Genomic DNA, 27,500 nt, shown 5'->3' with positions numbered 1-27,500 from the left:
AAAAACAATCTGTTTGGTACTGCCGATTTGTTTTGTCATGGTTCATGTGTGCAGTAAACATTACACTTCGTGAGAGACAAATCGTGGCAGAGAATCGTGATATCAATTCTAAGCTAAAAAGTCGTGATTTATATTTTTCCCCGAATCGTGCAGGCCTACCTCAAACCCTACATCAGGTTATGAGTTTCCTAAAACGTCACAATACACATGTAGGCCTGTCACGATAACAAATTTTGCTGGACAATAAATTGTCCCAGAAATTGTTGTGATAAACAATAATATTGTTGTTCTGTAACCATTTTCATCTAATATATAATGATAATGGCATAATAATGCAGGTACACCTTTTCAAAGATCAATACACTTTTATTTCTAAAGAATATTTAACTCTGGAACTGGAAGACATTTTAAATATCCTCAATAAATGAACAAAACAACCAAAAACAATAAATAAAATGGACTCTCAGTCTCTGTTAACGAAAAATGTACTTAAATAAAAACTAAACACAATCAAAAACAAATAAAATGGAATCTTTTCCGGCCACGATAATGTCCATTTAAAAATGATCGAGCTCATTTTTATTTATCATGCGATTAATTGATTTGTTGCATATTGCGACAGGCCTACACACATATACATCAGGTAGAGGGAGTCCTGAATCCTTCCTCAGGTAGAGGGAGTCCTGAATCCTTCCTCAGGTAGAGAGTCCTGAATCCTTCCTCAGGTAGAGGGAGTCCTGAATCCTTCCTCAGGTAGAGAGTCCTGAATCCTTCCTCAGGTAGAGAGTCCTGAATCCTTCTGTCTCTTTTTTTAGGAGGGATTATGAGAGTCGTCCGGTGAAGCTGAGGTTGTTGGCAGAGATCAGAGCTCACTCTCACAGGAACGACCCTGACTGGGTCCCTGAACCCAACGCTCCCATCGACTACTGCTACGTCCGCCCAAACCACATCCCCTCGGTCAACGCCATGTGTCACGACAGCTTCTGGCCAGGTAACTAACACACACACACACACACACACACACACACAGACACACACAGACAGACAGACCCACACACAGACAGACAGACCCACACACACACAGACAGACCCAGACAGACCCACACACACACAGAGACACACACACACAGAGACACAGACAGACCCACACACACACACACACACAGAGACACAGACAGACCCACACACACACACACAGAGAGACACACACACACACACACACACACACACACAGAGACACACACAGAGAGACACACACACACAGAGAGACACACACACACACACACACACAGAGACACACACACAGAGACACACACACACAAACACACAGACAGACAGACAGACAGAGATTCTTCTTACCCAGAACCCCCCACCATGAATGTGTGTGTGTAAACGGAGCGTTTGATTGGCTCTGGTCCCCCAGGTGTGGACCTGTCAGAGTGCCTGCAGTACCCAGACTTCAGCGTGGTCGCTCTCTATAAGAAAGTGGTGATCGGCTTTGGTTTCATGGTTCCTGACGTCAAGTACAACGAGGCGTACATCTCCTTCCTGCTGGTCCATCCCGAGTGGAGGCAAGCTGGCATCGGCACCTTCATGATCTACCATCTCATCCAGGTGAGTCAGACATGGTGAGGAGAGCTGCAGAGTAGAGGGTGACACAGGAATCAATTGTCGCTCCCATCCCATCCCGAGCCCACAAAAATACTCCCGTCATATACCGATCATGTGACTGTCGCCCTCTATTGCAGGGATTAATCAACTCTTCGTGGAGAGACTCCGCCCACTGCTGGCAGTAATATTTGTGTGTCTCAGACGTGATGTTTGTGTGTCTGTTTGTGTGTTTCAGACGTGCATGGGGAAGGACGTGACGCTGCATGTGTCGGCCAGTAATCCCGCCATGCTCCTTTATCAGAAGTTTGGTTTCAAAGCGGAGGAATACATCCTGGACTTCTACGATAAATACTATCCGGTGGACAGCACTGAGTGTCGCCACGCCTTCTTCCTCCGCCTGAGACGCTGAGAACAAAGTCTGAAGATTTTAGACAAAAGTTGAAATATTTTGCTGTAGTATCCAAATCCCGCCCACACACTCGCCCGGCCAATCCCGGTCGGAGTCAATCCCAGCTGTCAATCATGAGGTTTCAGCCTGTTTGTATAGCATCAAATAACTAATAAAAGGCCAACGGACACTTGATCAAACATCAGCGTGAGCAGAACTTCCTAAAGTGACAGAAACTTTTATTTCACGTGTACTTTGAGTTCTGTTAGTACTGAAGAGATGGTTTCAGGCAGGATTGGGCATCGAGAACCGATTGCTACTTGGAATCGGTTCAAAAATTACGATTCCAGTAGAATCGTTTCTTCATTGGAATCGTTTAGAGGATTTGGTTTCAAATCCGATCATCGCTTCCCATTTTACGAAGTGGCCAGGGGCTTGTTGTGATGCAGCCTTGGAGCACAGTAAGCACGCTCTAGTCTGGCTTTATTTTACGTTGAAAAAGCTGTAAAATTGCAACCCACTATTGACTCAAAATAAAACTTTCCTCTTATTTGTGAAAATAGGCATGTGACCCGTTTCAACTCCACCCCTCAAAGAATCTGAATCGAGAATCGATGAGAACCGGAATCGAAAGGAAGAATCGGAATTGGAATCAGAAACGTTAAAATTCAAACGATGCCCAACCTTAGTCTGCAGCGCCATGCCTGGCTCAAAGGCACCCGGGCAGTATCTGCCTGACAACACTGACTCAATCAAACTGTACTTATGTAATGATGAAGAAATGTGACTGATTTTGTGGGGTTTCTAAAGAAAATGTACAACACAGAAATTCTGACAAACTGTAAAATAATTCAGAAAATCTGGACTGTGTTAAAATAAAGTCTGTTTCATATACGAGTTGGTCAGTTCTTGACAGACGGAAAAAAGGTTGTGTGTTTTACAGTTTTCAGCGATGATCCAGACTGAAAATCTGCAGAATTTATCAGATTGTGTTTCCTGTTTGGGGGAAAGATGTGTAATGAAATCCTGAGTTTTAATTTGAGATAACAGACTGTTTTTATCTTGACATCCTGAGTTTTAATTAGTTTTACAATCTGCAGAATATTCTGCAGCTTCTGTGTGTGCTGATAAAACTTTAGTATCTAATTGATTTTTGGAAGTGAAACATGATGAAAGCAGCTTCTCTTTCCTTCATTCCGCAGACTGTCGTTTGCTAGAGCTGCACAGCAGATAGGTTGATGTCTCCTCTACAGGGGGAGAAAGACACCGCTGCAGGTAACACATGTTACGGTTCGTGTCCACGTTGGTGGTTGGTTTAACAATAGTCTCGCTTTGCCAGACCCTCCTCCAAAGCACGGTGGAAGAAGGTCTGGCTAGTCCACACAGCATTCCTGGATGGGAGAAAAACGTGCTCTGGTTTATTGGCATTTCTTTAAACCAATCACAATCATCGTGGGCGGGGCTAAGCTCCGGACAGAGCCACGGTGCCTCTGCTAAATAGTCTCAGGAAGGAACTTGTTTTGGTGGAACATGTGGACGTTCAAAAGTAGTTTTAGTCGTGCAACAGAAAACTCAGATTGGACAGATCAGTCTAGCTAGCTGTCTGGATTTACCCTGCAGAGATCTGAGGAGCTGTTAACCATAGTCCTCACAAATCCACCGGAGGTTAGAACGCCAACACAAAGAAAGAGGAAGGGGACGGACATCCGCCCGAAAAGAGTGAAATCTGGCGGATTTTCGTCGACAACGCCGCAATCCTGGAAATGGATATCAACTAGTTTAACAAGTTTTTATTTAATAATCTCAAACGTATTTATCCAGTGACCTTGTTTAATATAATATCTAAATGACAGTAAGACTAATATCTGTACTAGGAGTCTAAAGATGTACTTTATGTTGAAGAACAAAACTGTTATGTCCATGTGTAATCAGTAAATATAAAACAATTTGTAAACTCACTGAAATAATTGGCAAATATAAAACGGATCTGAACAGAACAAAAAAAAACTGTGTAGTCACGTCAAAGTTTTTCTGTCAGAGCCGTGTAAATGCAGCTGTGCATAGTCACTGTGGGTATTTCATCGTGTTTACAATCAGGAAGAAACATCTTTATTTTATTAGCTTTACTTAACTTTAATATACTTTTATAAGGTTATCTGAAGGGTTTCATTATACTGATTCCCAAATGACTGAATGCCTAAATCTGAGTCAACTTTTTAAGTTAAGTGGGACTTTTCGTCTAACAGTAACAAATGTATTAGTATGTGTACCTGTCTTAGTGGTTCGGGCTGCTGCCACTTCCTGTGTTAAATGATTGCTCAACTCAAAGACAGACAGTGTCCCTAACCATAGGTTCAGTTCAGTTTGTCAAGATGGCTGCAGATACTGTCGCTGCGCCACGTTTGAGCTTGAATGTGAAATATAACAGAAACATCGTTGAAGAGAACAGTGGAGAGGAAGAGGAGAATCAGCTGAAGATCTTAGAGGAGGAAGAGCATTACGGTGATCTCGGGTCACAAAGAGCCAGTAAGTCTGAAATTCAAATCAATTCAATTCAATTTTATTTATAGTATCAAATCATAACAAGAGTTATCTCGAGACACTTTACAGATAGAGTAGGTCTAGACCACATTCTATAATTTACAAAGCCCCAACAATTCCAATAGTTCCCCCAAGAGCAAGCATTAGCAGTGGCTATTGCGAAATGATGATGAATGTGGTGCCTCGTGAGTCATTATTTTTATCGTTCAAACTTGAAACGAACAGTAAAACATGTTCTGGATGTATTTTGTCTCTGTAGGACCACGCAATCCTGCAGCCGGCAACAGAAGGTGCTTCAGAGCTACTGCAGTGACTCTGGGAGGGTTTTATCTTCTGGTAATGGCTGGACTCTTCATTCACTGTGAGTAATTATGTTTTTAATACAAACTGTCATATCTTAAAGGAGAAATATCATGAAATACGTTTTCAGTGCTTGTGCAAATACGTTTGGCTATTTGGCTATTCATAATTCAACAAGATATTCACATTTGACTCCCCTTCCTCTTTCTCATGCAGGCTCATTAGAAAATACCGCCTCCATCTAAGTATCTCCACCCACCAACCACTAACCACTAACTATTCTTTTTCATAAGCCAATCAGAGCAGACTGGGTTGTTTTTTGGGAGGGGTGTTAAAGTGACAGGCGCTAAAACGGAGCTTGTTTTGGTTCTTTTTCACACTTGATACTGTCATGGTTGTGGTTTTCAGTTGTAGTTTTTCCTGTTTTATTTTTTCAATTCATTCATAAGTCAAAGTGATATTTCATTGTGAGCAGGATGTTACTTATTTCTGTCTTTAGTTTAAAGTAGAATGATTCAGTGTTGTTGGTCTGTTTCTTATTTTGTTGTGGTTTTCACCAGATATTTTGTAGTCTTTTTGCTCTTTTATAGTTTTACATTTTATAAAAAAAATGTTATTACCTTTCTCTGTGTAACTGTACTTATTTCTGTTGCATGCTGCTGCAACACCAGAGAGTGAATCAATCAATAAAGCCTTAAACCTTATCTTATATTTCAGTCACTTTGCTGCAGACCAGATACGAGACGCTGCAGACCAGATACGACCAACTGAGCAGCAACTACAGCCAGATCCAGAGGAAAGTTTCTGGTAAGAAAGGTTTCAAATCACCATAACACACAGGATCAAACTTCACACTGTCTATAAATAATCTCAAACTGTCTTACTTTCATCTATTGCTGTTTATCTCAAGACGTATCCGTCAAAATCAGTCAGTTACAGAGCAGCTGCGAAACACTGAGTGTAAATCACAGTCAGTTACAGGATGAAGTAAAGCAGCTGGAGACCAGAATTAAAGGTGAGAAAGTTTAAAATCAGTAAACACCTGTGTTATACACATTTACATCATAGAACGTGATTGTGTATTTACCGTTGATTAAACAGTTTCATGCTGTTAAACTATTTTGCTGATGATGTGAATATTTCTGTTAGAGACAGTCACTAATGAGATGTAAAACCTAAAGTATTTACAGAGTTAACATCTTGACAGGGAAACATGACAGGACAAGAAAGATCTTTAAATAGTGAAACTATATTTGTTTGACTTTAAGAGAAGCTGTGTCCTGACAGATGGAAGAGATCTGGATACAGTTTTTACTTTAAATCTGAGAAGAGGAACTATTGGTTTGGAAGCAGAGATGACTGTGAGCAGAGAGGAGCAGATCTGGTCGTCATAAACAATGAAGAGGAACAGGTTAGTGTGTTTGTAGGAGCCATTTATATCCACTTTTTAGTTAGGTTAATTTAGTTATTATTTATTTTAGCCACTTGGAGGAGTATTGCACTAGGTGTGGTACGTCACTGGGAATTAGGTAAATTTGCAGGTGTGGCAATCAATGAGAGGAAGGTGTGGATTGCGGGGAACACACAGTTCTTACCGTAGCTGAGCAGGCACCCACTCCACCAACAATAAGCCACAGCACTTTAGTAATCACCACTGGGTGAAGTACTATTTTATGTGAAATACCCTTTTTTCTACTTTTATAATACACGGGAACACCACCCAAAGAGAACTAATGCCTGGACCTAAAATCTTTTTGCTACGCGTTGAGAACACCATGCCATTCATACCGAGGCTTATAGGATAGCTTCAACAGTGTTTGTTTTTGAGTGATCATAGAGAAAAAGAAATTCAATGGAAATATTTAAATATAAAATATATCAACATTTTAAATGTTTGAAAAAAAAACCTTGAAATGTTAACTGTCTTATGAGCACTAACGGTGCAGTTCCTCATGCATTCTCTGTTTCTCTGCTGATTATAAATGTCTTTCTTCACTTCCCTCCGTTACTAATGTGTGTTTCCTGTCATGCTGTTGGGTCCAGTCCTCAGTGTGTGGTGGACTGAGGGATCCCTCTTGTGTTGTGTAACTACAGTCAAGATGTTCCATGTTGTTTGTTTGGTTCTATTGAAACTATGGTTGGTTGATTACATTTTCTCTTTCCTTCAGATGAAGTCACAAGATGGCTTTACTACAACAGAAATGCTGAACTGTGAATAGAGAAATGATTGTTGTCTCTTTTCAACTTCTAGAAGTTTGTCACTGAGCTGAGTAAGGATGGAGAGTACTGGATTGGTTTACGGTATAGACGGAGACAAGGAGAATACAAATGGGAATGGGTCGACGGATCACCGCTGACAGAAACGTGAGATATTTCAAAGGTTTTTGTTTTCATCACAATTCCATCAGTCACTGTTTGTCACTAAAATAAATGTTTTGAATAAAAGGATGCTGAGTTAAAGCTGCTTTTTCCAATTAGTGTCTGAGAAAGAGAGAGAGAGAGATTTTAGATTTTTTATAAAACCTTTATTTTAAAAACTAGAAACACCAACCCAAAAAAACATTTTTCCATCACAATAAATTGGGCCACAGAAAATATGCACCTAAAAAAACTTTTTTGTAACTTTTAAATGTAATTTACACGACAAACAATCACATCCCTACCTAAATATTCTGTCAAATATTAAATCCTCTCCTACTTCAGAACATAATGCATATTTATAGCACCACTGTTTTAGAAAATCATCAATGTTATTCATTTCCTTATAAAACCTAAAATCAACTGTGTAAAAACCTTCTCCAGCTCATCAAACAGCACCCAGAGTCTCTGGCATTCATAAAAACAGTGAAAAACGGTCTCTACTTCACCACAGAATGGACAACCACTTAAAACTATTGGGTTGATCACATAAATGAAAGTATTTACAGCAATGGCTTCATGTAAAATCCTCCACTGTAAATCCCCAGTCCTTTTCTTCAGAGGAGATTTTAAAGAACCCTCCATGCTGGTTTCACACCACTGTCCACCCCCAGTCTCTGTCTCCTCACTGTGTCCACTCTTCCGTCCAGTTTATCTCTGTTCAGGAATTTTACACAACATTTGTACACAACCGTTCCTTTGACAGTATACAAGTCCACATACTTAGAGTCCATCACATTTAAAAAATCCCCAGTAAATCGATCCAGTTTAGGAGTAAATCCCAACTGTGGAAAAGGATCACTCCCATCAGGCGTTTCCACGCCAACACAGTAATCCTGGAGCATGTTACATTCCTCCTCCATCAGTCTCTCAGTCCACTTCTGTAAAACGTTCCTGGTCTGTCGAATAGACCTCTGCCCCAGAAGAGAAGCCACCGCTGATGTATCCGTCAGCCCAGGCCCTGCTACATCCACGATTCTCCTCAGGGTGACAGCTCCTGTGGTGCACAGCATGTTGGTGAGGCCCGACATCGTGCTGTCCTGAACATCCATCCTAGCCCCATTTATGTGGGGCTCTTCTAATAACCAGTGCAGAGAGCACGTAGGCTCAAGTCTCTTCCACTTGAAAAAACTCCACACCTTGAAAAGGGACTGATAGAAAGGAGGTAATCCACACAGGTTTAAAAACTTAAAATCCATCAGAAACAGTGCAGTGTCCAAACCCAGACCAGCTGTCTCCCTTAACAAGCTACTTGTCACATCTCTCCAAACCACATCTTTTGGACCTGTGAGATATTTCTGTACAAACTGTACTCTGAAAGTTGCCACTCTACTTTCTATGTGTACCAGACCTTGGCCACCACTTTGGTAAATATAAAACACTCTGAGATACCCAATGTAACTTGTCCCAAAAGAAATCCACTAAAATAGCTTGTACCTTTTGAATGAGCCCTTTTGGGGGTTCCATACAGGCCAACCGATGCCACAGAGCAGATGCTACCAGATTACTAATAATGAATGCTCTGCCTCTAAATGACAGTTGTGGTTTCAGTCATTTCTACTTATTCAGTCTTCCTTCTACTTTCTCTACCACCCCCTCCCAGTTCTTTTTGACTACAGTCTCATTACCTACGTACACACCAAGATATTTAAGACCACCAATCCTCCTGGAAGACTGGGCAGACCCCTCCTCCAACTCCCAACTGCCAGTTCTTCACTTTTTTCCCAATTGACCTTTGCAGCTGATATTATTCCAAAATCTTTGACAATATTTTCAATTTTTTTTATATCTTTTATATGGAGCTGGAGATATGGGGACCAGAGTCAGCTTTGAAACCACCAACAGAGGAGCTCCCTGTAAACATTATAAATGTATAGTGAAGTCTTAAACCATAAAGATTTAATATGTGTTAAACTTTCACAGGCCTGAAAAGCTACTGTAGTTTAATGTGTGTGACTGAATCAAAATGTAAAGTCTATAGGACCGGCTGCTGGGCTTTTAAAAACAGACACTAGCTGCAGAAAACAAAGAAAGGATGCCATCTTGGTTAGATATCAGAAAACCTGTGATAGCTTGTTTTTTGGGGATGATTCCTGTCAGTAAAACCTTCAATGACTGAAAACAGAGATGTGGGAGTACTGGACAAGGGTTCATTCTGTCACTGGCAGCCGTTACAGATTACATCGATCTACAAAGATGAGTCTTAAATGAGTTATTGAAATAATTGTATTAATAACAGATAATAATATGTTATGTGAAATTCAACAGTTTACTTTAAATTAATACCAATCAGGAGTTTCAGCCCTGTTTAATTAAAGGATGTTTTATTTCTTTGACAGGTTCTGGTCATCAGGACTGCCTCGCGAAGACGGTAACTTTACCGCTGCAACATGCTGCGATCAACAAGGAAAATGGAGACAAAGAAGTGATGTAAGATGATGGCCCTAAGAAGTGGATCTGTGAGAAAATGATTCTCTGAACTCTGTGATGACAGAGGGGTGTGTAGTGTTGGGATCAACTTTGTCAAATCAGACTAATTAACATTTTGCTCAGTAGATTATTCTGTGTTGCTAAATAACCTGGATTACATAGATATCGTCCCTCTGCCCTTCATAGTGCACAATCTGGTTAGAAGTCCTGAGCACTTCCTCTGTAGTCCTACAGGATTATAATAGTAAAAGCTAATAAAAACATGGAATTGCAGGTTGTCAGCTTTTAGAACATTTTACACACCACCCAAAATAAAACCCCTCCCTACCTCCATCTCCCCTCCCTAACTCATCCCTACAGCCTATCAAATCAAGTCATTATTCATGTCTAACGCTGCAGCTGGTATTCTTGTATTGTATCTTATTCCATTGTAGCCCGTTCTTATTTTTTTTATCTCTTTCATGAAAGTTTTTAACTTCTCTTTAATGTTTTATGTAAAGCATTTTGAATTGCCTTGTTGCTGAAATGTGCTATAGAAATAAAGTTGCTTTACCCTACGACCTGCAGCCTGTCAGTCAGTCACCAGGGCATAGAGAGACTTTTAGCGTCAATAACACGCCAAAGACACCCGACTAAGCGTCTGTATTTGACGCGATGGGAGTGAGAATGTGTTGTTATATTATATTGCAGCGGATGCTGTCTGCGTGGCGTTTTGAAAGTGTAACCACACTTGGGACGGCTTTATTGGCATTAACGTGACTCGCTGAACAAGCTGCAGAGGCGACGTAGTTTGCTCCATCTGCTCCACAGCTCTGTGTGTGTGTGTGTCAGAGCTGAGCCCAGCTATCTGTGAAATATGCAGAGAGGAATAAGGAGATCGAGCTTTCGTATGAGCTCTCAGGTACCGAGTTTTGGCACGATTGATATTATGTGACTTGGACCCCGGTAGTACCGGCCTAATCCAGTTGGTACCCTAAAACATACAGAGTTTCGGTGCCCAACTTTAAAAATGTTGACATGTAATGTAATCTGGTGTTTTAAAGACATGTTCAAAATCAGCATTCTGTCTCTGGGACAGTCAGTTGAGAAAATAACTAAGAATAAATTAAATAAGACTAAAGATGGACAACAAGGCCACAGCAACAATAACTGTAACAGTATACAGCACCAATACAAGATTAATACACGAAGAATTCATGAAGGGAACACATCACACATTATTTATTAGTTATCAGGGAGCTCAGAGGACTCTAAAGCACGACTCAGTAGCAGAGGTGAAGAGGTAATGAAGTTTATCATACAAAGTACAATCTCAGGTGAAGTTATCAAAAACAGGAGGCAAAAGACGTGGTCGTAAAACGGGCTATAGGTCTAGAAAACACTGGGATTTGGTCCCCGGTAGTACCGGCCTAATCTGGTTGGTACCCTAAAAAGTACAGTTTGGTACCCAACCCCACCCTAAACCCAACAAGGGTTGATGGTGTTTTAGAGGTACTGCAGTGACTCTGGGAGGGTTTTATCTCCTGGTATCAGCTGGACAAACCATGTGAGGAATTACAAATTGTGAAATCTTGAGTCCCTCTTTGTTTTTGTAATGTCATGTGTAAGGCTTAGATCATATAATAAAATGTACATTTATTATATTAAAACCTTTTTCAGAGCTCTGAAAATATAATGCAGTATTTGTCTTTCTTCCAAAGTGTATTTTAATCATTAATCTTCTTTGTGTTTATTTCTGAGGAAGTCTTGAACACTTCCAGACTTTTATTTTGAAACTCAGCAACTGATCTGCACCGGAAGCTGTAGTATTTACTGCGGCTATCTTCACACTTTGAACCAGATGGCGTCTAACAGAACGGTGTGTTAGCAGCAGTGTTGGGCAAGTTACTTTAAAAATGTAATACAATATGGATTAATAGTTACTGTCATCTGAGAGTAATTAGTTATATTACAATATTACTGTCTCTGAATTGTAATGCGTTACACTACTTTTGCATTACTTTTGAGTTACTTTTACCAAAATATCCAGGGACGTATGACTTGGCATTCTAAAATGCTGAAATTGAGTTTACTGCAGCTCATTATATATCCAGTCAAGGACAATATGGTATAACATAATGACTCTGTGGGCCCCTAAGGCTACTAACAACTTAATATAATAGACAGTGAAGGCTCATGGTACAATACAAAAAGTAACAATCACTGTCAGAATTACTAAAGCAGGCAAATAATCAAAATCTGGTAGATTGTGATAGATTTACTTTTAATATTTAAAGCCTAGGCCTATGCATATCAATCACATCAGAGCTGGAGCCTACTATTATGTAACCTATAATCTAATGATGATAAGATGTCCAATCTCTTATTCTTTACAATTTGTATTCTTTTATTCTCTTATAATTCAAGTTCACAGCACAAAGCTGTCACGCATTGGATGACATAGCTTATGCTTTAAAAAGAATCAAAAAGTCCTCTTGGAGAATTAGTTTTTTAATTGATTTAAAAATATAAAACAGAGGCAAAACAGAGGAATCCTGCTATTTGCCAAAAATTGGCTAAAACATAGGCTACCAAATAAAGGCTGATAAAATGTTAATCACTTCTAGCTAGACATGTTTATAATATTTGGATACAGGTAATACATTAACGTTTTGTCACTGTTTATGCTGCTGTTTGTAACAATATGGGACGTTAAATAACATCGGCATGGCTCGCTGACCTTGTCATTGCTAGTGGTTACGGGGATTTTGCTCACAATCTTTCTTAAAGCCGGCGATTCTACTGTTGATAGAGGCAGCATGTCTTCAACGATTTACTCCGCCACGAGTTTCTTCACCTCTCGGGGTTCAAGCAGCATGGCAGTCCGAGAGAAACTTAATTTCTGTTGCTTTTTCTTCCCCGCGCTCTCATCCTCGGCATTCTTTCTCTTCTCTACGCCTGCAGCTCTCTCGATTAGCTTAGTGTTAGCGTGGCAACGGTCCAGCTGTTTCTTCAAGTTACTTGTGCTAATTCTCGACGTAGAGAGTCCCCTCAGTGTCGCACATAGATTGCGCTTGACTATCATGTTCTTATCCTTGTCTCTAATGATCTGAAAATAATGGGAGAATGTCCATCTCGCAAATGTAGAATCTGTCTCAGTCATCTCAACCATCGAAGTCCAGCAACAGGAAAAATGTCACCGTTTGTTTTTCTTCTCTGGTGCCGAAATGTTTCTCGGAGTTGGTGAATTCTTAAAAAAAATACACTTTATTTTGGGTTAAAATGCGTTGTAATGCGCGATACTGAGCTTGTAACTGGTATAATATTAAATGTATTAGTAATGTGTTATATTACTGCGTTACAGCAAAAAGGAATACATCACTGTAATTGCGTCACTTTTGTAATGCGTTACTCCCAACACTGGTTAGCAGAGTCTCTTTGTTGTGTTGAGAAAGAGGTAAAATGTGTAAAGTCCAAATGCTGAGAGCGTTGGTGGAGCAGCGACTAACTGCGGCTGCTGAAGAGATATTTGGGCTGTTTGAAAGAACGATAACAGAGTACGAGGAGGAACTTTGTCGTTCAAAAGAGGAGAAGGAGCGACAACGGGAGCTACTGGACGCTGTTTACAACCCTCAGCTTCGGCTACACAGAGCAGGTTTGGTCCCTCTACTTCTATAAACTCAGGAGGTTTGGTTTGAATTTATTGTTTCGTTGATTAAACATTGTAAAGAACTGACAGGTAGATTTGGTATTATTAATATGAATGTATGTCCTTCAGTCTGTTGGTCAGTTACCATCATGGCTAATTACAAAACCTGAAGTTGATCTCTGCATGCTGAACAACGGGGGAAGAAGTATTCAGATCCTTTACTGCAGTAAAAGTACTAATACCACACTGTAAAAATACTCTGTTACACTTAAAGTCCTGGACTTAAAGTATTAAAAGAACAATCCTCCCATTGTAGAAAGTGTAAAGGATCCAACCAGTTGTGTGTGTAATGGTCTGATCATCTCAGCGTGACTTGTAGACGTTATATTGTCGGCTAGTTTACTTTAGAATCAAACATCAGATGTTATAAACTACATGTGTTTTGTGTGCAGTAATCTGAATGTGTAAAGTATCTAGTAACTAAAGCTGTAAAAGATGAATGTAGGGGAGTAAAAAGTACAATATTTCTCAAATATATAGTTATAAAGTACAAGTACCTCAACATTTGGACTGAAGGACAGTACTGGAGTAGATGTACTTAGTTACACTCCAGCACTGAGAGCAGTTAACAGCACACAGGTGATTTCACTTCTGGCTGATTCAACTCTGCTCATGCTACGTTTCCACGTGGCCGGCTATTTTCATAAACGGACATTTCACCCTCTCCGTTTTCAAAAATAACATTGTGCACAGCTGTCAGTTTTCAGAAAAGTGTTGCCTGTGTATATATGCCATCAATGCCGTCAAGAGCACGCCAAGCCTGTAGGTGGTAGTGTAACGAGAAGCTCAAGCCCACGTTAGCCAATCAGAATCCTGAAAATAGCAACAACAGCAACGAATCACTTCCTCCTCCTCTCTCTTCTCTTCCTCACTTCCTCGGCTGCCTATACCTTCGTTTGTCTTGGCAAACATGCAAACAAAGTTTTCCAAAATCTCCACTTTGGCCGGAGTTTTTAGAAAGACTTGTTTTCAGAGGCGAATTCTCCGTTTAGTGTAAACGAAGGGCACAAACGAAGGGAAATGTCTCAGTTTTTCAAAATAACCACGTACGTGTAAACGGGGTATCAGGCTGAAGGTGGGCGGAGATTAGATGGGAATTACATATACACAAATCTTTTCTTCCAATAAGAATGATGAAGCTGTCATTAGTCCCGCCCTAACAGAAGGAAGATGTCAATCAATCAGTGTAACCCCGCCCACACAATCAGCCAGATCACCTCAAACAGCTGTGTGGCTGGTTAGACTTTAAAAAGGTCAGCAGTTTCCTCCAGAGCTCTTGGACAGCTAAACTAAACCATGCTGAGTCACTTTAAATCTCAAAACAACAAGAACACAACTTTAACACTCAGAACAATCACTCCGTTAAGTTGGAATATTATATTAAGGAAACAAGAAGCAGACAGGACAGCAGATTGGTAACTTGTACACAGATAAGTTCACATCCTAAAAATAGACGTGTGGAACTGTAAAATGTATTTAGCAGCGTGTGAATAGCCTAATAATCTTAGATTGAATGAGTTTTCTTTGTGTCTTTGTTACATTTCATAAAGTTACTTATAACAAGGTGTAAAACCTAAAATAATTAAAATGACTGTAAAAAAAGACTAATTAAAATCTCTGGAAAAGAGAACAGCCTTATGTTAGTTTTAAAATAGTTCCAGTAGGCGCATGTCTTAGAAGCTGATCCAGCAGTGAGCAACATAATGGCTACAATCCTCTCAGGACCTGCAGCTAGTTAGGGTTAAACCCACAGACACACTTCTAAACTGTCTTTGAGTGTATTTATATGAACCACACTCTCTCTGTGTATCAGAATATCCTGGTGCTGGGTGGAGGATTTTATTTCTTTTTTAAATAAATACATGTTGGTTTAGCTTGAAACTGTTGAGCTGTGTCTTCCTGTTCCTCCTAAACATATAGATCAAATGTATATACTGCATACTTTCCAGCAGTTTGTCTGCTCCAAACAGTATCAGAGGTTGACACAGTGATATGAATGAACACCTAAAGTAAATATGTAATTACTAAATTCAGTTTTACTGATCCAATAACATCAAGAACTTCTGGCAGCTTGTGTATTATTTGGGACAGAGCTCTTCATCTGTTGGCAAATTTAAACTGTTGTCATTTACTCCTGAAACTCACTTGGACTCACTGCAACTAACCATTATTTTACAATGGTGAAACATGTGGATCACAGTTTACTAAAAGCCCAAGATGACGTCCTCAAATGTCTTGTTTTGTCCCCAACTCAAAGATCTTCAGTGTCCTGTCCCAGAGGAGAGAAGAAACTAAAACATATTCACATTTAATAAGCTGACATCACACAAGTTTAACTGTTTTTGATTCAAACGGATTAATGGATTAAAATAGTTGAGATGAATCTCAGAAAGAGTTGAATGTTTGCAGCTTTCTTCCTAAAGTAGAAACCCCTGACGTTGTCAGTGAACTGGTACACTTCTCCACGTGCTCTGGTTAATAATGCAGCTGCGTTGTTTGGCCACATGAGGATGCTGTTGTCCAGAGTTAGCTTAGTTACAGCAGCAGAAGGTCAACTGTTCAATCCCTGGCTGCAGCAAAGATGGATGTCAGAGAAAGGTAGTTAAACAGAGACATGATAACTGGGGAACAATGGGAGGGTTAGTAAACCATGTAGAAAGATATAGCTGTAATGTATCTAAGACAACGGAACACTCTAGGGCTGCCAGTTAACTTCTCATAGACTCTGGCTGCTCTCAATGGTTCTGGATCAGATAACTATTATGATTTGGCACCATAAATAATATGTATGTATATAGAACAATTACAACATGAGTAGAGCTAGTGAAAGTATTTCACTTGATCCCAGTGTCACTGTGCTCTGTGAACTGGAGCTTCTGGGGTTCACAATGTTATTCACAGCATAGATACACAATACCGTGCATTTATTCTAGAATCAAACATTAGTTTTTAATAAGTTAGTAGTCTAATCTAACTTAAAGCCTACTTGACATTAAATGAATAATGTAGGATGGTTGCTTGACATTATCAAACGTCTCAGCTGCCAGTTTGAATCCAGCTCTGCAAAGCTGCTCTCCTTCTAGCTGCTACCTTAAGCTCCTTCTCTCTCTTCTTCTCTCAACTTCGCTGTGGAGGCACACAGAAACTAACATTAGGCTAAACATCTATTTAAAAGTATCAAAGTTTATTCTATAGAAACAAAGTCACATGACTGGGACAGAGGGCATCGCTGAGGGCAACATAAATCAACACAAGATATGAATGATATGGAGATTTAATTTGATTTAACTTTACTTATGATGGGCTGATTATATTAATTCAACCACAACAGGAAAAAACAAAAAGAAAGAAAAGTTTATTGTAGCTCTTCCTCCAGAGGGCAGCTGAGCCAATCAGGGCAACAATAGCCCAAAGGTGTGTATGTCCCTGCATTGGTCCATAAATCGTTAGAGATGTGATCAGCTGAAGCCATCTTACTTTGATTAAAGGGATGTGTTGTTCTCTGTCTTCAGGAGGCCATTCTGACCACCATGACCTCATGCACCATGGCTTTGGCTTCATGTTGCCGTTTGGTGATCTGGTGTGGGTTCCCTTCACCTACACCCTGCAGGCCTATTACCTGGTCATTCATTAGCTCTGTAGTTATCTCCATAGCAGGGTTACAGTATGTCCACAGTTCTTGCCTTTTGTTGCAATTACTATATTTGGGGCTGATTTGGCTGATTTGATCATGTTTGAAAAAGAGAAAATTTGTCGATAACAAAATTCTTTGTTTTCTATACTTTTGAATGACTTTTGATCTTGTTTTGTGCTTTTGTTTCTGTTATTTGAATGTTACTAGGGCATTTTCCTACCATCTACCAGAAGCTGCCTGTGATCCATTTCTACAATAAATCCCTGGAATCCCCCTGCTGCTGCCCAGCTGGTTGCATCTGGGTGCTGCCCGTGTTGCCTCACGCTCAACGGTGTGACATATATTGCATCTCACGTCTGCCCTATAAAGAAAATGTACAGCTTTTACATTTGTAATAAATGTTCTGCTTTGCTTAAGAAGGGTATCTTTGAAACGACAATGAGTGATTCAGAACGCTGCTGCTCGAGTCCTCACTAAGACCAAGACAGTGGATCACATCACTCCAGTTCTGAAGTCTTTACACTGGTTTCCAGTGCCTCAAAGAATTGATTTCAAAATACTGTTGCTGGTTTATAAATCACTACAGTTTAGGGCTGAATTACATTTCTGATCTGCTACTACACTATGAACCACCCAGACCTCTCAGGTGGTCTGGGACAGGTCTGCTTGTTGTCCCCAGAGTCAGAACTAAACAGGGGGAAGCAGCGTTCAGTTTTCATGCTCCACATATCTGGAACAAACTCCCAGAAAACTGCAGGTCTGCCGCAACTCTCAGTTCTTTTAAATCAAGGCTGAAGACATTTCTATTTGATGTTGCCATTCTTGAAATACTCGTTCATTTCTTATAATGAAGATGCATTGTTGAAACTGTATGACAATCTATATAAGCATATAAAGAGAATTTAAAAAGTAAGACCGGTGGGGCAAGGATTGCGGGTGGATTACATGTATAGAGCAATGGCTTATACATTGTCCCATACTAGCAGCCTAAAATCTTGTATTTTATCTGCTTTTAATTTTTTAATCGTTTTTAACTGCTCTTTAATGTTTTATGTAAAGCACTTTGAATTGCCCTGTTGCTGAAATATGCTATACAAATAAAGCTGCCTTGCCTTGCCTTGCCTTGCCTATTGAAGGGCGGGTCTTGGCGTGGCCATAGTGGAATTCGTAAATTCACAGCCAGGAGAGTGGCTGGCTGTTGTTACCATAGCAACCACCTACGTTCAAAGGCTTCTGTAATGGCAAAATTATATTTAAGCATGATTCTTTATATTCTTGTCTTATTTCTGTTTTACTTTGTCTCCAATGCTGAAAGTGAGTTTTTCTTATTCTCACATGTTGAAAGTAAGAGTCACCAAGTCTGGGACCGTAATGTCTGACTCTGAACAGATAGTTTAGGGTGACCTTGTAGCCCCTATCTGTTATTTCTGCCTGGATAGTTGAGACTTCTCACATAGTTGAGATTAACAGGATGTCTAACCTTGGGGTAGGAAGTGGTACAGAGGGGAAGAAGTGAAGTGGCTCCTGAATGTCTGACTATGTTTGATTGTAAGAAATGTTGAGTCATGTTTAGAAAGGGGGGGGGCATGTCTTTCTATCTCACTGGAGAAGCATATATACTGGGTGCTTTTTGTTATTCGTTGAAGAGACCTTTCACACCAGAGCTGCGTGCCTTTTGTGAACCGTGTGCTTCCTGCATTTGCAAATGTAAATAAATACTCAAAGACCAAACTTTGGTTTAATCCTCAAATCTGGATGGTCCAGTCAGTAAAGTGGGCGGGCCAGTGCCGCCCTGGCCCATTACTGACTACGCGCCTGATTTCACAGTTCCTGTTTTCTATCAGATCGTTTATAGATCTTCATCATCTTTTTCCTGTGCTCCTCTGCTCTGTTTTGCATCTATGATCTGCTCTGTGTGTTACTAGCTGTGCATGTAGCAGAGCTAATTCTTTATTCCATCCAGCTTAACGTCAGGTGATTATCACAGACCCTGGTTGTGTGTCAGTAAGGAAGATGGTCTTTCATCTCTTGTGTTTGTTTTACTGAAAAAAAATTAAAAATTAAAAATAAATTCACACCTAAACTTCCCTTTTTCTAACAAACAGAACAAAAAAAACTGCGGTCACATCATAGTTCTTGTGTCAGATAGGCATGTGTAAATGCAGCTATGCACAGTCACTGTGTGGGTAGTTCCTCTTTTTTACAATCAGGAAGAAACATCTTTATTTTATTAGCTTTACTTAACTTTAATATACTTTTATAAGGTTATCTGAAGGGTTTCATTATACTGATTCCCAAACAACTGAATGCCTAAATCTGAGTCAACTTTTTAAGTAAAGTGGGACTTTTCGTCTAACAGTAACAAATGTATTAGTGTGTGTATCTGTCTTAGTGGTTTGTGCTGCGGCCACTTCCTGTGTTAAATGATTGCTCAACTAAAAGACAAAGACAGTGTCCCTAACCATAGGTTCAGTTCAGTTTGTCAAGATGGCTGCAGATGCTGTCGCTGCGCCACGTTTGAGCTTGAATGTGAGATATAACAGAAACGTTGAAGAGAACAGCGGAGAGGAAGAGGAGAATCAGGTGGAGATCTTACAGGATGAAGAGCATTACGCTGAACTCGGGCCACAAAGAGCCAGTAAGTCTGAAATGATGATTGTTGTAAAGGGGAAGTTCATCTCAGTTTCTGTGAGGCTTTATTTAAACTAGATATTAAGTGTTAATCCACCATTAGTTACCATTCATTGTGAGTGTTTATCAGGTGTCTTGGTGATGTAATCTGGTGCCTCGTGAGTCATTATTCTTATCGTTCAAACTTCAAACGAACAGTAAAACATGATCTGAATGTATTTTGTCTCTGTAGGACCACGCAATCCTGCAGCCGGCAACAGAAGGTGCTTCAGAGCTACTGCAGTGACTCTGGGAGGGTTTTATCTTCTGGTATTGGCTGGACTCTTCATTCGCTGTTAGTAATTATGTTTTTAATATCATTGTTGTCATATCTTAAAGGAGAAATATCATGAAATACTTTTTCAGTGCTTGTGCAAATATGTATTTGGTAATAAGGTATTTGGAGTGCCTACCAATCAGAACTGTGAAATAAGACCCTGTCAGGTTTTTGTAGGCTGCCTAGATCATAAAACATGCGATTCAACAACATATTCACATTTGATTCCCCTTCTTCTTTCTCATGCAGGCTCATTAGAAAATACCACCTCCATCTAAGTATCTCCACCCACGGCTTAACCACTAGCTATTCTTTTTCATAAGCCAATCAGAGCAGACTCTTCTTTTTTGGGGGAGAGGGGTGTTAAAGTGACAGGCGATAAAACCAGCTTGTTTTGGTTCTTTTTCACACTTGATACTGTCATGGTTGTGGTTTTCAGTTGTAGTTTTTCCTGTTTTATTTTTTCAATTCATTCCCTGTGTGTTACAGTTTCCCTGTTATTACACCAAATAATAATTTTTTATTTAAGTTTGAAATAGTCAAAGTGATATTTCATTGTGAGCATGATGTTACTTATTTCTGTCTTTAGTTTAAAGCAGAATGATTCAGTGTTGGTCTGTTTCTTATTTTGTTGCAGTTTTCACCAGATATTTTTGAGTCTTGCTCTTTTATAGTTTTAAATTGTATACAATTGTTATTTTTTATTTTATTATTACCTTTCTCTATGTAACTGTACTTATTTCTGTTATGTGCTGCTGCAACACCAGAGAGTGATTCAATCAATAAACCTTATCTTATATTTCAGTCACTTTGCTGCAGACCAGATACGACCAACTGAGCAGCAACTACAGCCAGATCCAGAGGAAAGTTTCTGGTAAGAAAGGTTTCAAATCACCATAACACACAGGATCAAACTTCACACTGTCTATTAAGCATAAATAATCTCAAACTTTCATCTTTTGCTGTTTATCTCAAGACATATCTGTCGAAAACAGTCAGTTACAGGATGAAATAAAGCAGCTGAAGTGCAGAATTAAAGGTGAGAAAGATTAAAATTTAGTAAACACCTGTATTATACACATTTACATCATAGAACTTGATTGTGTATTTACCGTTGATAATAACTCTTTCACGCTGTTAAACGGTTTTGCTGATGATGTGAATATTTCTGTTAGAGACGGTCACTTACAAATGAGAGTTTAAACTTTAAAGTATTTACAGAGTCAACATCCTGACAGGGAAACATGACAGAGGCAAGAAAGATCTTTAAATAGTGAAACTATATTTGTTTGACTTTAAGAGAAGCAGTGTCCTGACAGATGGAAGAGTTTTGGATGCAGTTGTTACTTTAAATCTGAGCAGACGGACTATTGGTATGGACGTAGAGCTGACTGTCAGATGAGTGGAGCAGATCTGGTCATCATAAACAATGAAGAGGAACAGGTTAGTGTGTTTGTTTATGAGTGATCTTAGAGAAAAAGAAATTCAATGGAAATATTTAAATATAAAATATATCACAACTTTTAAATGTTTGAAAAAACCCTTGAAATGTTAACTGTCTTATGAGCACTAACGGTGCAGTTCCTCATGCATTCTCTGTTTCTCTGCTGATTATAAATGTCTTTCTTCACTTCCCTCCGTTACTAATGTGTGTTTCCTGTCATGCTGTTGAGTCCAGTCCTCAGTGTGTGGTGGACCGAGGGATCCCTCTTGTGTTTGTTGAGGCTGATTGTCAAAGTGACAAAAACTAAAACTACAGTCTGTTTGTCAAGATGTTCCATGTTGTTTATTTGGTTCTATTGAAACTATGGTTGGTTATTTGTGTATGATTAGTGTTTCTGCTTCATGCATCATGGGGGGATTTTTGTGTTGCAATACATTTTCTCTTTCCTTCAGATGTAGTCACAAGATTGCTTTACTACAACAGAAATGCTGAACTGTGAACAGAGAAATGATTGTTGTCTCTTGTCAACTTCTAGAAGTTTGTCACTGAGCTGAGTAAGGATGGAGAGTACTGGATTGGTCTATTGGGACAGAGCCAAGAAGGAGAATACAAATGGAAATGGGTCGACGGATCACCGCTGACAGAAACGTAAGACATTTTAAAGGTTTTTGTTTTCATCACAATTCCATCAGTCACTGTTTGTTACTAAAATAAATGTTTTAAATAGAAGGATGCTGAGTTAAAGCTGCTTTTTCCAATTAGTGTTTGAGAGAGAGAGAGAGATGGAGGGAGGGAGAGAGAGAGATAGAGGGAGGGAGAGAGAGAGACAGAGGGAGGGAGAGAGAGAGAGATGGAGGGAGGGAGAGAGAGAGACAGAGGGAGGGAGAGAGAGAGACAGAGGGAGGGAGAGAGAGAGAGAGAGATAGTGGGAGAGACTACACTTGAGGAACAGTAAGTGACGCCCCCCCCTCCACACACACACACGCACACACACACACACACACACACACACACACACACACACACACAGAGACACACAGAGACACAGACACAGACACGCACACACACACACACACACACACACACACACACACACACACACACACACACACAGAGACACACTTTAGCAATACTGGGTGTCAATATGGTTATGCTAATTAAGCCTCTTTGAATTTGAATTTGAAATTGAGAGAGAGGGAGGGGGAGAGAGAGAGATAGAGAGAGAGAGAGAGAGAGAGAGAGAGAGAGACAGAGACTTCTAGTGAGTTATAAGTGATGATTGAGAGGGTAACTTTTGTTTAAGTCTATCAATAGTTTTTAGTGAAATGCTGACTAGTAGACCTTTTAAATAATCATGAGCATCAGTCCCATGGATGACGTCTGAAGATGAAGCTGGAGAGACGGGGACCAGAGTAGGCTTTGAAATCACCAACAGAGGAGCTCCCTGTAAACATTATAAATGTATAGTGATGTCTTAAACCATAAAGATTTAATATGTGTTAAACTTTCACAGGCCTGAAAAGCTAGTATATTTTAATGTGTGTGACTGAATCAAAATGTAAAGTCTATAGGACCGGCTGCTGGGCTTTTAAAAACAGACACTAGCTGCAGAAAACAAAGAAAGGATACCATCTTGGTTAGATATCAGAACACCTGTGATAGCTTGTTTTTTGGGGATGATTCCTGTCAGTAAAAACCTTCAATGACTGAAAACAGAGATGTGGGAGTAAAGGACAAGGGTTCCTTCTGTCACTGGCAGCCGTTACAGATTACATCGATCTACAAAGATGAGTCTTAAATGAGTTATTGAAATAAGTGTTTTAATAACAGATAATATAAATATGTTATGTGAAATTCAACAGTTTACTTTAAATGAATACCAATCAGGAGTTTCAGCCCTGTTTAATAAAAGGACTTTTTATTTCTCTGACAGGTTCTGGGCATCAGGACTGCCTCGCGGAGACGGTAACTATAAAGCTGCAACATGCTGCGATCAACAAGGAAAATGGACACAAAGAACTTATGGTGATAATAAGAAGTGGATCTGTGAGAAAGATATTATCTGAACTCTGTGATGACAGAGGGGTGTGTAGTGTTGGGATCAACTTTGTCAAATCAGACTAATTTACATTTTGCTCAGTAGATTATTCTGTGTTGCTAAATAACCTGGATTACATAGATATCGTTCCTCTGCCCTTCATAGTGCACAATCTGGTTAGAAGTCCTGAGCACTTCCTCTGTAGTCCTACAGGATTATAATAGTAAAAGCTAATAAAAACATGGAATTGCAGGTTGTCAGCTTTTAGAACATTTTACACACCACCCAAAATAAAACCCCTCCCTACCTCCATCTCCCCTCCCTAACTCATCTCTACAACCTATCAAATCAAATCATTATTCATGTCTAACGCTGCAGCTGGTATTCTTGTATTGTATCTTATTCCATTGTAGCCTGTTCTTATTTTTTTATCTCTTTCATGAAAGTTTTTAACTTCTCTTTAATGTTTTATGTAAAGCGTTTTGAATTGCCTTGTTGCTGAAATGTGCTATAGAAAGAAAGTTGCTTTACCCTACGACCTGCAGCCTGTCAGTCAGTCACCAGGGCATAGAGAGACTTTTAGCGTCTATAACAAACACCAAAGACACCCGACCAAGTGTGTGTGTGTGTGTGTGTGTGTGTGTGTGTGTGTGTGTGTGTGTGTGTGTGTGTGTGTGTGTGTGTGTGTGTGTGTGTGGATGTGTGTGTGTGTGTGTGAGAGCTGAGCCTGGCTATCTGTGAAATATGCAGAGAGGAATAAGGACATCGCGCTTACGTATGAGCTATCAGGTACCGAAATTTGGCACGATTGATATTATGTGAATAGTACCGGCCTAATCCAGTTGGTACCCTAAAAAGTACAACATTTTCGGTACCCAACCCCACCCTAAACCCAACAAGGGTTGAAGGTGTTTCAGAGGTACTGCAGTGACTCTGGGAGGGTTTCATCTCTAGAAGGTAACGGACATCCGGCCGAAAAGAGTGAAATCTGGCGGATTTTCCGTCGGCCACGGAGCAATCCTGGAAATGGATATAGACTAGTTTAACAACAACTTTTTATTTAATAATCTCAAACATATTTATAACATCTGGATATTTCAGATCCAAACCAGTGAAGGCAGATGTCAGACGTCGTACGCCGTCTGCCCGCTGGCGTTCCTCCGCCGCACACCGGCCTGACAGCTGGAACCCAAACCAGACACATCTCTTCTTTAGCTACATTCATTCATGTATTACGGTTTGTCCAGAATACGTTGCTGGGACGTTCTGTTGTGTTCCCCCAAATGTAGACTTTATATTTCACAGTTCCTGTTTTCTATCAGATCGTTAAATATAAATTAAACAAAGCATGAAAAGCAACAAAAACACTTAAGCACAAAGAAGTGACTAAATGTCAAAAAAGCGTGAGAAACATTGCAAAATCCAGAAGAAACTTGACCCTTTTCAACAGCTCTAAACACGACGACCTGAGATCTTTTACCATCAGAACTGCAACTCTGCTCTGAGTCATTTAGTGTCTTTTGACTCATTATGTGTTTATGTTTATTGGCTGTTTGTGTCTCTTTGTGTGCGTTATGCGTCTGTAGTCATGTGACTGGTTAACGGAGGCGTGGCCTGGTTTCAGCAGATGTTTACAGCATCTGGAGAACATGTGTCAAAGTCAAGGGCCGCGGGCCAAATCCGGACCCTCGCAAACTTTGATCCGGCCCGCATATCAATTCAGGTTCACAATAACTTTTTGCCTGCCTAGTTTTTGTTGCTTTTTTCGACAGTCTTGGCGTTTTTTTCTACATTTTTGCCGCTATTTTCGACATTTTGTGTGCTTTTGTCAACGTTATTCACCCATTTTTTTACAGTAGATGTTTTGGGGATTTTCTTTCAAAACATTTGGCGTTTTTGTTCAACATTTTTGGTGCTTTTCCCAACGTTTTTGGCGTTTTTTTCCGTAATTCTTTACGCTATTTCTGACATTTCTGGTGCTATTTTCAAAGTTTTTCATTGTCAATAAAATATACATGTCTGGCCCTCGATGTGATTCTCTTTTTCCAGTGTGGCCCCTTAGAGAAGTTGAGTTTGACACTCCTAATCTGGAGGATTCTGCTGGGCTGATGGAGCTCAATCAGTTTCTCTGAGTTTTAAAAAGTAGAAACATAGAAAAAGCGACAAAACCATTGAGAAAAAAAAAACTAAAAAGACAAAAACTTCAAAATTAGCAGGAAAAAGTTGAGAGAAGAGTCAAAATGTCTAAAAAAACCCGCCAAAAATGTTGAAAGAAGCGGGAGAAACTTCCAAAAGCAGTGAGTGTGTGTTGCTACCTGAGCAGGACCCGAGCACACTGCAGACCTTCAGATCCCAGAGCTGCAGCGTCATGCAGAGCTGTGTTCTTCATCCTGATGAAGAGGAAGAGGAGATTTTAACATGTAATGTTCCTGAAGCTGTGACTGCATTCTCTCAGCCAGGTAAACTCTGGCATTACTCCATGTGTTGCTGTGAAAATGTAAAACAAGCTGAGGACGTTTGGCCACCAGACTCTATGTAAATAATCAGTACTTTTAGCGTGTATAGAGCCAGCATATCTCCACCAGACTCCATGTAAATAATCAGTACTTTTAGCGTGTATAGAGCCAGCATATTTCCACCAGACTCCATGTAAATAATCAGTACTTTTAGCGTGTATAGAGCCAGCATATTTCCACCAGACTCCATGTAAATAATTAGGACTTTTAGCGTGTATAGAGCCAGCATATTTCCACCAGACTCCATGTAAATAATCAGGACTTTTAGCGTGTATAGAGCCAGCATATTTCCACCAGACTCCATGTAAATAATCAGGACTTTTAGCGTGTATAGAGCCAGCATATTTCCACCAGACTCCATGTAAATAATAAAGACTTTTAGCGTGTATAGAGCCAGCATATTTCCACCAGACTCCATGTAAATAATTAGGACTTTTAGCGTGTATAGAGCCAGCATATTTCCACCAGACTCCATGTAAATAATCAGGACTTTTAGCGTGTATAGAGCCAGCATATCTCCACATGTAAATGGGTGAATTAAGGTTTTATTTCAACCAAACCAGAGTGGTGATTGTTGGAACAGTGGAAAGATGAACCAAGACGGCTTTTGATAGTTTGATTTAGTTTCTGTCCACTTTGAATGAAGTGTGTTTTACGATGATAAAAGTAGTGATTATTTACATGGAGTCTGGTGGGTTTGGTGACGGTGATTTTGTGTTTCTGCCGGTGGTCTTACGGTCCAGACTGCTGGTCGACGTCGGCGCCTCGCTGCACTAAGACAGGAAGTACATCATGGTGACCGTTCACCACGGCAACCGCCAGAGCGTGACGGCCGTCGTGGGCGCAGCAGGAAGGGTCCGCCCCCTGGTGGTTACCGTGGAGACAAAAAGAGAGTCAAGTGACCGAGGAGGCTGCTGATTGGAAGACGTGTCCAGATCCTTTACTGCAGTAAAAGTACTAACATCACACTGTATAAATACTCTGTTACAGTAAAAGTCCTGCAGTGGAAATGTTACTTCAGTAAAAGTCTGTATTCATCAGGAGAATGTAGTTAAAGTATTAAAACATTTTAGAAAGTCCGATGTTAATGTGAATAAAATAGCCTTGAACCGCCTACTTACTACATTCCTGTCACTACCCGATGTGACTGTGAAGCATATGCAGATCTTGACGTACAGCAGGCAGTGGACCAAACCACCGTGAGGCAAGGGAGGGGGGACTCAAAATGTTTCTAAACTTAAAAAGCATTTTTTGGGATTTGAATTATTTGACTACTTACACAGATATTTTAAGTATACATCATTATGTTATTTACAATACACAGCATGGTTTGATATTTCTAGGGTGGGGACAACCCTTAGATGGGGGGGGTGTCCTGACCCCCCCCCGACCCTCCTGGGATTTACGCCTATGCTTACATTTGATCTGGATCAAATCTGCCCTTTGGGTTTTTCAAAACTTTGAACTCGGTTTGGGATCTATTTGATCCAAAAAAACAGGATTATCCTGATCCCATCAGAAGGGTGGGTTCAGTTGTTATTCTTC

At 40.0% G+C, this 27,500-nt stretch overlaps 2 protein-coding genes, 1 long non-coding RNA gene and 1 pseudogene across 5 annotated transcripts in view; all 4 read left to right on the top strand.

Moving 5' to 3' along the window:
* Positions 1–2,025, top strand: part of kat14 (lysine acetyltransferase 14) — a 32,746-nt gene extending 30,721 nt beyond the window's left edge. The window contains exons 8-10 of the mRNA XM_031298553.2: positions 816–991; positions 1,424–1,614; positions 1,847–2,025. Coding sequence (XP_031154413.2) covers positions 816–991; positions 1,424–1,614; positions 1,847–2,020 — 541 coding nt within the window. The 3' untranslated portion in view covers positions 2,021–2,025. The remainder of the gene's footprint in view (positions 1–815; positions 992–1,423; positions 1,615–1,846) is intronic.
* LOC116049154 (CD209 antigen-like protein E) overlaps positions 1–23,925 on the top strand; it is a 236,056-nt gene extending 212,131 nt beyond the window's left edge. The window contains exons 1-7 of one of the 3 annotated variants that reach the window (XM_036000587.1): positions 4,141–4,525; positions 4,800–4,901; positions 5,558–5,647; positions 5,751–5,855; positions 6,109–6,251; positions 7,092–7,204; positions 9,598–10,150. In XM_036000587.1, the coding sequence (XP_035856480.1) occupies positions 4,372–4,525; positions 4,800–4,901; positions 5,558–5,647; positions 5,751–5,855; positions 6,109–6,251; positions 7,092–7,204; positions 9,598–9,697 (807 nt within the window). In that variant the 5' untranslated portion in view covers positions 4,141–4,371 and the 3' untranslated portion in view covers positions 9,698–10,150. Of the gene's footprint in view, positions 1–4,140; positions 4,526–4,799; positions 4,902–5,557; positions 5,648–5,750; positions 5,856–6,108; positions 6,252–7,091; positions 7,205–9,597; positions 10,151–19,472; positions 19,649–19,873; positions 19,976–20,762; positions 20,832–20,933; positions 20,997–21,257; positions 21,401–21,936; positions 22,050–23,334 lie in introns of those variants that run through there. The other 2 variants (XM_031298575.2, XM_036000586.1) reach the window with 2 other exon arrangements.
* Positions 1–27,500, top strand: part of LOC116048142 — a 568,688-nt pseudogene that overhangs the window by 459,690 nt on the left and 81,498 nt on the right.
* LOC118494906 overlaps positions 25,783–27,500 on the top strand; it is a 22,353-nt gene continuing 20,635 nt past the window's right edge. Inside the window, exon 1 of the long non-coding RNA XR_004897114.1 lies at positions 25,783–25,819. This is a non-coding gene — a long non-coding RNA (uncharacterized LOC118494906). The remainder of the gene's footprint in view (positions 25,820–27,500) is intronic.

The sequence above is a fragment of the Sander lucioperca genome, chromosome 4 (genome assembly GCF_008315115.2).
Source record: "Sander lucioperca isolate FBNREF2018 chromosome 4, SLUC_FBN_1.2, whole genome shotgun sequence".
Lineage (NCBI taxonomy): Eukaryota > Metazoa > Chordata > Actinopteri > Perciformes > Percidae > Sander > Sander lucioperca.
This window is presented reverse-complemented; position numbering and strand designations above follow the sequence as displayed.